General features: G+C 35.4%; 1 protein-coding gene across 1 annotated transcript in view; it reads left to right on the top strand.

The window, feature by feature from the left end:
* PAIP1 (poly(A) binding protein interacting protein 1) overlaps window positions 1–12,827 on the top strand; it is a gene marked incomplete at its 5' end in the record, with an annotated part of 16,089 nt that extends 3,262 nt beyond the window's left edge. The window contains 8 exons of the mRNA XM_010281883.1: window positions 486–598; window positions 2,446–2,557; window positions 3,858–3,983; window positions 7,395–7,501; window positions 8,771–8,888; window positions 9,021–9,075; window positions 9,685–9,778; window positions 12,424–12,827. Coding sequence (XP_010280185.1) covers window positions 486–598; window positions 2,446–2,557; window positions 3,858–3,983; window positions 7,395–7,501; window positions 8,771–8,888; window positions 9,021–9,075; window positions 9,685–9,778; window positions 12,424–12,517 — 819 coding nt within the window. The remainder of the gene's footprint in view (window positions 1–485; window positions 599–2,445; window positions 2,558–3,857; window positions 3,984–7,394; window positions 7,502–8,770; window positions 8,889–9,020; window positions 9,076–9,684; window positions 9,779–12,423) is intronic.
* Window positions 12,828–12,837: the final 10 nt, after the last annotated feature.

The raw sequence follows: 12,837 nt of genomic DNA on the forward strand, positions 1-12,837 counted from the left end.
CACTATTGCCAAAAATAGATTTTAGGATAAATAGCATTTAGACTGTATGAAGGTTATTTATTTATTTTGTTTTAATGCACTCATCGCTCCTTGAGAGAGTGCATGTCCTTGAAAAAGTGTCTTAATGTCCACTTTATGGGGTTTTTTTGTTTGTTTTTTATAAACAGTTTGTAAGTGACTTTCGGACACTCTGGTGTAGGTCACAATGGAGAAGTAGAATTGAGGACACATGGTATAATGGTGCTTGTTTTCTTAAAGCCACAAAATCACAGTATAATGAACTTCTAAGTGCTGAAATGCATATAGCAAGGTGTTGATGTGATACAAAAATTAACATGAGAAATAATAATTATCAATCTTCTGCTCTTCAGTTGTCTAGTCAACTGTTGTTAAACACAGTTTTCCAGAAAGCTTTTAAAGATATTTCCTGATAACCTAATCATGACTTTTATGAATAATTTATTTTTCCACTTTTATTTTGGAAGGCCACATCTATCCCAAATTTTTCCTACATGGGAGCACGGTTGTGTAACTATCTATCTCACCATCTAACCATTAGTCCACAAAGTGGGAACTTCCGACAGTTGTTACTTCAAAGGTCAGTATCAGCATGTCATTTTAAGCCTGTTACTTTCTCAGGTTGTCTTCCTCTTTTGTATGTAACTCTTAACATAGCATGCAAAGAGATACATATTTAAAATAGAAGTTTAGATTGAGGATTATTAAAGCACAGGTACATACTGGATATCAAATACATACATTTTAAAATATTTTTATATTTTTTAATATGGAAATAGGACTCAATTTGGGGTTCTGTAGGCTCTTTTGAACTGAGTATATTAGATTGATACTGAATTACAGGGTAAATTTGAAAGCTAGTCAACTTTAAAAGTATACTAAATGCATGTATATGTACTGTTCTTGTCCTTTGACTCTTGCCAGGACTTATTTCATTGTGTTTTTTCTTTAATTACTTTTCTGGCTGGTGTTGCTGTGTAAGGTTTATTCATTGATTGTCTAACTGACTTTACACCTATGAAGTAGATGCATAAAATCCAGAAGGATAAATTTCTTCAATTTTCAGTTACTACAGAATTTGGGGGCTTACGGTTTAATAACGATTAAACTTCATAGTTGACAAAAATGCAACATTTTTTTAAATGGATATATTTCCTTTTAAATCTTACGGTATAACATTTGAAGGAGTAGTACACTTTAATACTTCAGAATTCTTTAGAAATTAGCCTTTTTTCTTTAAGGACTTTTGGCTTTCTAAGCTTCAGACTTGCTTCGTATTTTAAACGTTTCACTTAGTCTTATGTTTAGGAGCAAAGGCATGATAAACTTAAAAGAGCATCAGAATGCACTACTGTTAATCAGGAGCAGTACCTTATGGAGAAGCTGAATTTCTTTTTTTTTTTTTTCTTTTTTTTTTTCTCCTTATCCCAAAGCAGATGAGCCTTTTTGCCTTCAAAATTATCCCTTCTATCTTGTGGGTTTTTTTTAACTGTGTTACTTAAACAATACCATGAAGGAAATCCCTGTTAATGTTGGATTATCTGATTCCTGGTTTTAAAGACAACCCAATGGATAACATTCCTTTTAGCACCCTGAAGCCATAAAATTAAAGTTGCTCATATTTCTATTGCTAATATGGATGGAATTGGGGTGGGGGAGATAAACAAGCTAACAATATGAATACAGAAAACTCCTGTTTCTCAGCCCAAGTTTCTACTTCAAATTTTTTGTTTCAACTCCTTAGATTTTTCCATTTCTCAGGTATGTATTAATCTATTACATAACCATTGAGAATACATTGGAGGTTGTCTTGCTTTCCTTTTTATTTCAAATACTTTTACTTTGTATTTGAGCTGCTATGTAAACTTGTATATTTTGGACACAGTTGTGGAATACTAGAAAATTACCTCACTGCCATGTTATCTTAATCCTCAGTATTTGCATTTATATCTAAATTATGCATCACTCACTTAAAATGGTGGGATAAAGAATTTATCAAATAAGTGTAAAGGCATCTAAGACAATGTGGGCAGCACCCTGAAACAGGGAAAATGTCTTTCAGAGTATATCTACTTTATTTCTGTTGATGTTTGGCTGCCTATGTTAAACATCCTGGACCCATATTCTAATATATAAACTGTGTAACTGTCTTTTAATTTTTACGTGTTGCAATTTGCTCTATTTCATTTTGCTGTCTCAGGTATCTCAGTGCTTGAAAACACAATCATGTAATCATATGTGTTCATAAAGACAATGTGTTTTTTTGTCCTTCTAGATGAAGTTCTGTTACTTCCTTCACAAATCATACTTCCTAGCATTCAGCATTTAATAGTTTTAGTGCAGTGAATAAGTTCTTAGCATTCTATTAAATAAGTAGCTCGTTACATATGTTGGGATGTCTACAGATTTTTGTTTTAATGTTTTCAGGTGTCGAACAGAGTATGAAAACAGAGATAAAGCTGCCAAAGGAGATGAGACTACTCAAAAACAATTTCATGCCTTTGTGTTGTTCTTAGCTGAACTTTACCTTAACCTAGAGGTAAGAAGAAAGTTGCATGTCAGATGGTTCTTCATTAATTTTTGTTGTATTTAGGTAAACACTAAAATGGAATATCATTTGAGGTGTGGTGTTTTTTTTTTGTTTTTTGTTGTGTGCTTTTTTGTTTTGTTGTGGGGTTTTTTGTTTTATTTTTTAAAAGGAGAGAGGAATAAAGTAAAAGAACTTCAGAACAGTTTCATTAAAATGTGTGTCCAAGAAACAGATAAACAAAAAAGGACAAGATCATCAGAAGAGAAATGTATAAAGATTTAAAAAAAGTGTAAGAATTCATAAAAAGAACAAACCATAAACCACCTTTGGAATGAAGTTTTTGGTATTTTCTTTTGTCTGGTAAAACCACCAGATTACTATACTTAACCAACATAGGAAACGTTACAACCTAGCAGCAGATAACCCATGTAATTCAGAATTCGGCCACTAATAGGAGCTATTATCAAATGCTTGAGGAAGGTATGGGAATCTTCAAAATGAGCAATTAAAAATGCAGACCTTTAAAGAGACTTCTGAAGGTTGAGCCCTTGGCTTATGCATGAAGCTTGAAATCTTGTATTTAGATTTTTTTTTTATCTGATATGTACAAAAAAGTTTATGTACACATAAAAATTCTTTGACCTGTGAGTTCAGTAAGTTCACCAATTACTATAGTGTCCTTAAAAATATATTTTTCACTGGATTATTTCAAAGGTTTGATTTAAGCAGACACTGTAAAAATGTTCTGCTGGCACGAGGAAAGAAAACTCTCTGACTTCCATTTTTGTTCATAAGTGGGCCTTGAAATCTAATTTTCACTTGCTAGAAGTAAAAAAGAAGCTTTCCAAAGGGTTTGGGGGAGGGGGAGTTGCCCAGTTTGGAGTATACTGTTTATTTTTAAACTATTTTCTATAGTTTTTAAATATATAAAGAGTGCCTTCTAGAAGTAAGCTACTCTACAGCTGTAGAGAATGCATAACACAGGATGGGTAAGAGCATGGGATTCTGAGAATTTGGGATGATATGGACCACTTACCAGGCATTTTGCAGCTTTTCTTAGCAAAGAAACAAAATGCTAGATAAGCATTGTTATGTATATGTCAGGGTTGTAAAGATATTACTCAAAGTCTGTGTTCTAGAATAGTTACGGTATTTGGCATATTCTTCCAACTGAAGAGCTCAACTATGTTAATCACAAACCAAATCATACAGCATTTGAGAGAAAAAACGTGACTAAATTAATTTCTAAAACTTAAGTCTTTTAAATGTGGTTTGTTGTTTTTTTTGTTTTTTTAAATATATTTTGCAGATTAAAGGAACAAAGGGACAGGTAACACGAGCAGAAATTCTTCAAGAAGGCCTTCGGGAATTACTAAATGCACTCTTTTCTAATCCTGTGGATGATAATTTGATATGTGCAGTGAAACTGCTGAAGGTGAGATAGTAGTTTTAAAAGAAGAAAAAAGAATTAGTGGGTTGTTTTTTTAATATATCATCATAGTCCTGAATGAAAGAGGGAAGCTCACGAGCACTACTTGTTTATATAATCATATGTAGATCATAATATTTTTTAAATACAAATACTAAGATACTTTGGGTTTTTTCTTGAGGTTTTTTTCATCTGGGATAAGTAAAAATAGAGTACATGATAGCTGACAGTGGAAAGTGAGGAAAACAAGATATGGTCATATATGGTTACTGCTGGTGAACCTGTGGAAAAAAAAAAAAGAAAAAAAAAAATCAAGTGAAAGCTTATTTCTTTGTGCCACAGGCTAGAATGGATTCCTGGGCCACAGATTCAAGATCCAGGGTAACAGAGGTAGCCACATCACATGATTCCTTCTGTAGGTCGGTACTATAGTATGTGGTTAACAGCTCTAATTAAATGAAGTAATATGGAGAGGCTTCTAATTATCGGTAATTAGAAATTCATAATTTATTAGGTAAAAGGAGGGAGGGAGTATTTCACCTCTTAATCAGCATGAACACTGACGGACAGTTGCTTAACTCCAGTATTCTTGGATGTCCAGCTCATATGATTCCATGCCCTGTGAATGCTTTAACTGGATGCTTCAAAAGAGAAATGAGCAATGCATGAAGTCAGTGGGTTGTGCTTCTGGAACACATAAAGTGTAGATGACAGCATCTTATGATAGTATTTCTTGTCAGAAAGATGAGAATTTTTGCATGTCTAAATGAAGTGCTTGAAGATTGGGAAGAGAAAGTGGAGAGACTTTGGATAATGGGAAGAGTGTTTTGGTTTTGGTTTTGTTTGTTTTCAAAAAACCCTACTACACAAGGAAAGCTATGCAGGGAGCATTAAGTTTCTTTTTGAGACAACGGATGTACCTTCATACCTTTGGGAGCAGTGGAGGAAACAAAACTGCAAATGAGGAAATATTTATGGGGTTTTATGTATTACATCATTAGTGGAGCAAGCTGTACTTTTGTTTTTCTTACTACCATTATGAAATTGAGCAAACAAAAAAAGTAACGCAAGTACAACAATTTTACTTTTTTTAAGTAAAATGCAAAGCCATTTGTGCATGTATAAGAGCAGTAGAACTGAAGCTACGGTGCAAAGGAGTAAGCAATCCCTTTAGCTCTCCTTTTGCCACTTCTGGTGTGGGAGAAAACTCTAACCAACTTGAATGAATTGTGGGGTTTTGGATACATTCTCTGTTCTGAAGGACACTCAACAGTTAGGGTTTATCACTTGAGGGTTTGGGGTTTTGGGTTTTTTTGCAGCAAAAGGTTCTCTATATCAGTTATTTCCTACTTTATTGTCTGCATCATTACTACTGTAGAAATATATTTCTCTTTCATGATGAAGACAAGCCTCTTTGCTCTTAAGTTTTATTTAGGAAAAAAAAAAATTAGGCTCTATGCAGGGAGAAACTTTTATCTTCACAAGCCATGGTTATACTCATAGTTGTGAAAACAGTTTATTTTAGGAATGAAGGTTAAAAGCTAAAAAATAGAGTACATGATAGCTGACAGTGGAAAGTGAGGAGGTTTTCTGTTTTTTGTGGTTGGTTGGTTTGTTTTTCCTCATTCTTCCCACTTCTTCCTGCTCTGTAATTTTTTCAGACTCTTTTATCTTAAATTCCAATTCTGGGAGCTTCTTTTGATATGGTGAATAGGGAAGAGATTTTTACATCCTCCAATTTAAAACATTCAAATAAAGTTTGGATGTTTAAGCAGGTTGCTTCATAGCATATTCACTCCTGCAGTCAATCCTTATGTTGAAAGTGCCCCCCTGAGGCAAGGCCCACTGAAGGACCCTTCAAATAGGCAGTACACAAATCAGGAAGCTTTCCAGTACTGCTGTGTTTTCTGATTATTCTCTAAAGAAGATGGGAGGGCTCTCTATTTCTGTGAATATTCACAGAAATATTTATTTGGCTTCAGTATCCATTCCAGAATAAAAGACAGTTTTATGTGATTTTTGTTTTGTTTTGTGGGTGTTTGGTTGGGGTTTTTTTGTTAGGGTTTTTGTTTTGTGGGGTTTTGTTTGTTTGTTTGTTTTTTTAATGTACGTGTTTTCCGATGTCTCAAAGTATCTATAAATGTTGGAGTGTATCTGTAGCTAGACTGGGCTACCTCATGAAACCTTGGTTTCGCTACTGAAGCAATAAATGTCTCCTGTTGTCCTTTCCATTTAATATAGTGATAGATACAGGTTTTTCACCTATTTGCTTTGCAGTATATTTATTTTTAATTAAACCTTCTTGGTGCTGTTATCTAATTACCTAAGATCAAGGCAGGACGGCAGTAGAAAACTGGGAATGCTGACAAGTGCTGACCAAGATGCTTGCCTTTATCTTTGCATTTTATTCCTTTGTATCATCAGATGCCATTCCAAGCACTTTTGGATCATGTACTATTTATGCTGAGTAGATCAGGAATTGCTATTAACTTCAACCATAGTGGCAAACTAATTTTTCCTAGTTTAACTCTTATCTCCTACTGTGCAATTATTGGGCAATGAAGTACCTATTCTTAACAGAAAAGGCTTTCATCCACAGCAGTTCTAGACTGTCTGCTGCTAAAGGTCTCTCAGCAGCAGCTTCAGTCTCACATATTTCATGTATTAAAACTCAGGCTGGCTTGGTCAGATAATTCTTGGCTCCTCATATATATACCCAGGTGAAATTCTCTGGCATGTCTGATGTTAGGTATGTTGACTGAAGTCTTTCTAAAGCTTACTAACCTGTTGTTATTCTCAGGTAAGCCTGTGGCATCATCTGCAAAAATATGGTCTCTTTTTTCATAGCATGCACTTAAAGCAATTAAGATCTGACAAATGCTGTTAGTCCTTTCAAACAGGATTCAGAATGTTGCAATATTTCTGTGTTGACACAACCCAAGTAACAGTATGGTCAAATGCAATCTCCATGTCCCATTGATGTGCAACTTCAGAAAGATGATGAAATGTAATGATTTTTCACAAGAAATCACTGCAATATTAAAAAAAAATTGTTACATGTATGCATTTTGTTGTAATGTGACTGTTTCACAGTGTAATTAAATCACTGGAAAGTTTTTTCAAAATCATGTTTCAAGACTGAAAGGAGGGAAGTGCCACTTGGCTGTGAACTTTTAGGCAGCATAAACATTGGACATAGAGTTACCATACCGTCTGTAGTCTAACTAACTATTTACAAGGTCTATTAATCTGTTTAGCAAAAAGATGTAGGAGATTGGGAACTTCAACCCTCAGGTAGTCGCACAATGCATCTAAATATTATGGATTGTTACAGAATCTCTTCTGTTGACAGTTTCTTAAAGTTTTATAATTTGCTTTAAAAAAAACCCCAATCAATTGCTAATCCCTTGTCTTTAGTTGACAGGCTCAGTTTTAGAAGATGCCTGGAAAGAAAAAGGAAAGAATGATATGGAGGAAATGATTCAGAGAATTGAAAATGTTGTGTTGGACACAAACTGTAGCAGGTGAGAAGATAAATTTATGTGCAGTGTTTTGGGGTGGTTTTTTGGGTGTGTCGTTGTCGTCGTCCCCCGACAACGTACCTTTTTGGCAGGTTCTTACTACAGGCTGGAAAAGAATGAGTGGTTGGCTAATATATTCTGCTTCTCAATTTGCAATCAACTGCATGCATGAGGTTATCTTATTCTGCTGTATTTCACCCTCATTCTTGCAAACTTACTAAAAACCTATAGAGGGTTCAGACATTGCCTGCAGCGATAGGACATGGGGTAATGGTTTTAAACTAAAACAGGGTAGACTTAGACTAGATCTAAGGAAGAAATTTTTCACAATGAGAGTGGTGAGGCACTGGCACAGGTTGCCCAGAGAGGTGGTAGATGCCCCATCCCTGGAAACATTCCAGGTCGGGTTGGACGGGGCTCTAAGCAACCTGATCTAGTTCAAGATGTCCCTGCTCATTGCAAGGGGGTTGGACGAGATGACCTTTAAAGGTCCCTTCCAACCCAAAGATTCTATGATTGTGACCTGATCTCTTGCCATATGGAGGGAGGACAGCAGGTAGCTGGTAGCATCTGTTGGTTGTAATTTAGCTGCCTCCCAGAGAAGATGAGGAAAAACTTGCTTCAGGAACCACAGAAAATAGCACAAGCCTGAGGCTTCAAAGACACAGAAGCATGAATTTCTTTTAATAGAGGAAACTACTGAAGATTTTTTTTTTCCCTTAATGAGACTCACTGAACTTTTCTCCATGGACTTGCTTAAAAGAAGCAAGCAATTTCTCTTATTTTAGGGATTAAATGGATGGTGGCATCTAATGTATTGGAGACATTACTTTTCACTGTCGACTACAGAATTTCAATGTTATTTAGAGAGCTAAAGTTAAGAGCATAAATTAGATTATTAAAATACAATTTGAAAATCACTCCCTGTTTTCCTCAGTATTATCCTTTTATAAGAAAAGGATTTGTTCCTCAACTTGTTCTGCAGGTTTGGTATCTTAAAAACTATAGCAATTTCTATTTCATATGGACTCCTTACTTTATCACAAAGGAAGTAGAGCGTGAATGTCTCATAATTGAGAGGGACACATAAAGCATCTAGACTTGCAGGAAAAAAAACCCCAAACTACTAACTCAATATTATCTGCAGACTGGACCAAATTTTGTCCTTTTTGGAGCTTTTTTTGAGATCTAAATATCTAGTATATGCAAGATATAGCCCGATTATTCCTTAGCACATAACATTCTAACTTTTGTGGTGCTTCTGTCTTTCAGAGATGTGAAACATATGCTTCTGAAACTAGTAGAACTACGATCAAGTAACTGGGGTAGAGTTCACGGAACTTCTCCACATACAGATGCTACCCCTGAAAATGACCCAAACTATTTTATGGTAAGAATGTACTGACACTTCCGTTCTTTAATTTAATGTGAATTTAACTTGATTCATAGACAATTACATTGCTGAAAGCTACGAACAGCTGTCTCTGAATGCATATAACTTACTGTATAACTTTATTCTTAGAATGAACCAACATTTTACACTTCTGATGGTGTTCCTTTCACTGCAGCAGATCCAGGTACGTCACAAGCTTAGTATACCTGTCTTCTCAATCTTCTTTAAAAAGATATAATTAAGTTTGTCCTGTTGAAGTACATAAAAAGTTGTTCTTAAAATATCTGAAACTCATACAACTTAAAAGACAAAATTATGTCTGAATTCCTGACTTTGTGTAACACATGCCTTATTCTGTACTAAAAGAAGGTTTGAAATGGAGAATGTGCCTTTGAGTTCATGTAGTTCAGAAGAATTTGTGCCATAGTCCTCAGCACTTGGACTTTCCAGGAAGCCAGAAATCTTAAAGTCTTCTGTTGTTTGTCTGTTGTTAGTAGCAAAAGGGTTTGTTTCTTCCTTGGTTTCTTTGTTTTCTATAATCTGAGTGCAACATTGCATGACATCATTTGAGGTAAAAGACATCTGTGACTACCTTTACAGTTCTCTGGGAAGATAAGTATCGTTCTTAGAGGTTGATTGATGTCCTGAGAAAACACTGTAGCAGGAGTTTTTTTCTATAATATGTTTCATGCTATTTATGGTTTCATTAAATAGGCTATTTTCAAATTGTATAGATGTATGTTAATTTAGAGGACTAGTCATATATTACTTGATCTCATTTTTACTATGCCAGATTATCAAGAAAAATACCAAGAGCTGCTTGAAAGAGAGGATTTGTTTCCAGATTATGAAGAAAATGGAACAGATTTATCAGGACCTGGAGATCAGTATGTTTTCTTTTTGAGTGATAGTTGGGTTTTTTGTTGTTTGGGTTTTTTTTTTTTTAACACTAGTTATTTTTACTGCAGACTTAGGAATCCAGTCTTGACAAAAATGAAACTAAATAATTATTATTTAGCCCTACAATGTAAGTTATGTGTTTGTTCAGGTGTAAGTTGGTTTGTAATCACACAAATTTTATGTTTATCCAACTGAGTAGGACAACTGAATTTCAGACATTTTTGCAAACATACAAACACTCTCTTCTGCATTTTAGAATAAAAAATTTGCAAGCAAAATGAAGCACTAGACCTTCAAGTGTTGGTAGTGAGGCAACCTCAATTCGACTGATGCGTATACACATCCTAGCTAGAGATAATTACAAAATTTTCAGTGTCTTTCAAAGGGAGGAGGTTGTTAAGTTTCTCTCTTCAGGATAAGTAGTATTCCTTCAATTGAATGGCTATTCAGTATTCCTGTAGAACAAGAAAAGCAACCTAATGGCAAAAGGGGAAGCAATAGATGGGAATATAGTCTGACTTTCTGACACCGGTTTATAAGAATTTGGTAGGGAACCAGTTGTCGTGGTTTAGCCCCAGCCAGCAACTAAGCACCACGCAGCCGCTCACTCACTCCCCCTCCCTCAGTGGGACAGGGGAGAGAATTAGAAAAAAAAACTCGTGGGTTGAGCTAAAAACAGTTTAATAGGACAGCAAGAAAGAAAGAAACAACAATGATAACAACAATAATAATACCGACAAAGGAATGTACAAGAACAAGTGATGCCCAATACAGCAATTGCTCACCACCCAGTGATCGACAGCCCGTCCCTGAGCAGCAATTTCTGCCCCCCGGCTAGCTCCAGTTTATGTACTGGGCATAACGTTATATGGTAGGGGATATCTCTTTGGCCAGCCTGGGTCAGCTGTCCTGGCTGTGTCCCCTCCCAGCTTCCTGTGCACTCCCAGCCTCCTTGCTAGCAGGCCAGCACAAGAAGCTGGACTGTCCTTGACTACTTAGCAACAACCCAAAACATCAGCACATTATCAAGTTTCTCATCCCAAATCCAAAACATAGTCTTACACTAGCTTCTGTGAAGAAAACCAGCTCTATCCTGGCTGAAACCAGGACACCAGTGAAAGAAACAAAGTCTAAAATAAATTGCTCCGAATTTTGTACTCATCTGGTTGAAGGCGAACTTTCAGATCATGATTTGATACCCAAAAACATTTTCAGTGTTGTGTTTATGTGTGATAAGAGAGCTGATCTGGATCAATTTTTTTTTGTTGTTAGTAAATTAGAAAACTTTTAGATGACACCTAGCTGAGGGGAGTTGCACGAACTTTGGAAGATGAATTAGAGACGTCATCAGAAATCAGCAAGCTCATACTGTGGTGGGGGGGGGAAACTAGCCTTGTGAACTGCTGTACTTTCATGAACAAATTAAATGCAAAATGGAGACAGACAGCAGTTAAACACAGCAAATCTGAAGAGTGACATGTGGAAGTCTGAGTCAACCTTCATGCAAGGTGACTGTGGAACCTTCTTTGTTGAAGGCTTAAGAAAAGCTTAGACAAATCTATCCTGATCCTCTGTCAGCTATTTCTCATGACTGACATCAGGGAGAAGGGTTCTATGTTGAGTTTCTTCTCAAGTCTACACTTCTACAGGAAAAGAGGAACAAATAAAATAAATATGTAGACTGCTGCTTTAATGAGCATGCCGATTCCCTTGTTTGGAACTAAGGCACAGAAGATAATAAACTGGGCACCTGAAACTAATGCACACTTTTTGAGAGTCAATAGCTGCTGACTTGTTTTAAGACTGTTTAGAATTATATACGCTATCATGTTCAAGCTACAACTCTGTTGTCCTAGTTTATGGTGAAGAACACTCCAGTTGGACCTAGAGAAAACAAGGAACACTCAAGTTACTTCCCAATAACTGTGAGGAGAAAGCAGGCTGTTAAGTGATCCCCGTCACTTCCCAGCTTTATTTTGAAACTCTGTGGTAGTCTCTCTCCACTTTGCACAATACTGATTATCATTAATGGGATCCAGTCTTTTCTCTGACCTAAATGAGACAGATCTTTTCTGAAAGACTGGTTACAATGTAATAGAAGGTAATATAATGCAGATGCAAAAGGGAGGTGAATTAAGGTTGCCTTCTTTCATTTATGAACAACTAGGAATACAGGTTTTCTATATAAATATATTTTTCTGACTACCGTGCAACCAAGACAGTTGATGCAGTATTTGAACTAGGATGTTAATCAACCAAAATTATGTTAATATGATGCTAATTATGTTTTTTTAAATACATCAATGCAAATGCATTATTAAATGTTGGAAAACTTGTATTGCATTATTGCATTTTTCTGTCATCTTGGAAACTATTTTTATCTTTTAACCTGTGGACAGCATAAGATGATCTAAAATGGTCACAAACGCTGTAGCAATTTGTACATATCTATGCTGCTTTGAAGTTTCTGTTTGTTTTCCTAGTACCCATATTTTTTTCTTTTTGTCCCCTTTTAGTAAACGTCATAGTTAAAACAGAGCTTTACAAATAGTAGTTATTCTTGACATATTTCACCTATTTACTGTTTCTGAACATCTGTACATAAACTTAACATTTTTTGATATTTTTAAAGGTATTTTGATGACCTTGATGACAAGATGGATCCAGAAATTGAAGAAGCATATGAAAAATTCTGTCTAGAATCAGAACATAAGAGAAAACAGTGAGATGTTACACATTGTTAGTTTATTAAACCAGTTTAGGTATGGTTAGAATACAGGGACACACAAAAAAATTGTACACAAATAAGGGAAATTTCGTTTCTCCAAGTATTAAAGTTATACAATTTCCATTTTGTTAAACAGAATCTGCCAAAAATTGTAAACTTATGCCTTGTACCTTAAAATGTTGTGTATAGATCATAGTTTATTTTATGTACAGGTATATGAACAGTGTTTTGTGTTTTGGCTGCAAAAAAATTGATTTTAAAAGTATCATAATGGAAATTAAAATTTAATGGGGAACTGTCCCATAAAATTGGGGGGGG

Source organism: Phaethon lepturus, unplaced genomic scaffold, assembly GCF_000687285.1.
Source record: "Phaethon lepturus isolate BGI_N335 unplaced genomic scaffold, ASM68728v1 scaffold13152, whole genome shotgun sequence".
Taxonomy (NCBI): domain Eukaryota; kingdom Metazoa; phylum Chordata; class Aves; order Phaethontiformes; family Phaethontidae; genus Phaethon; species Phaethon lepturus.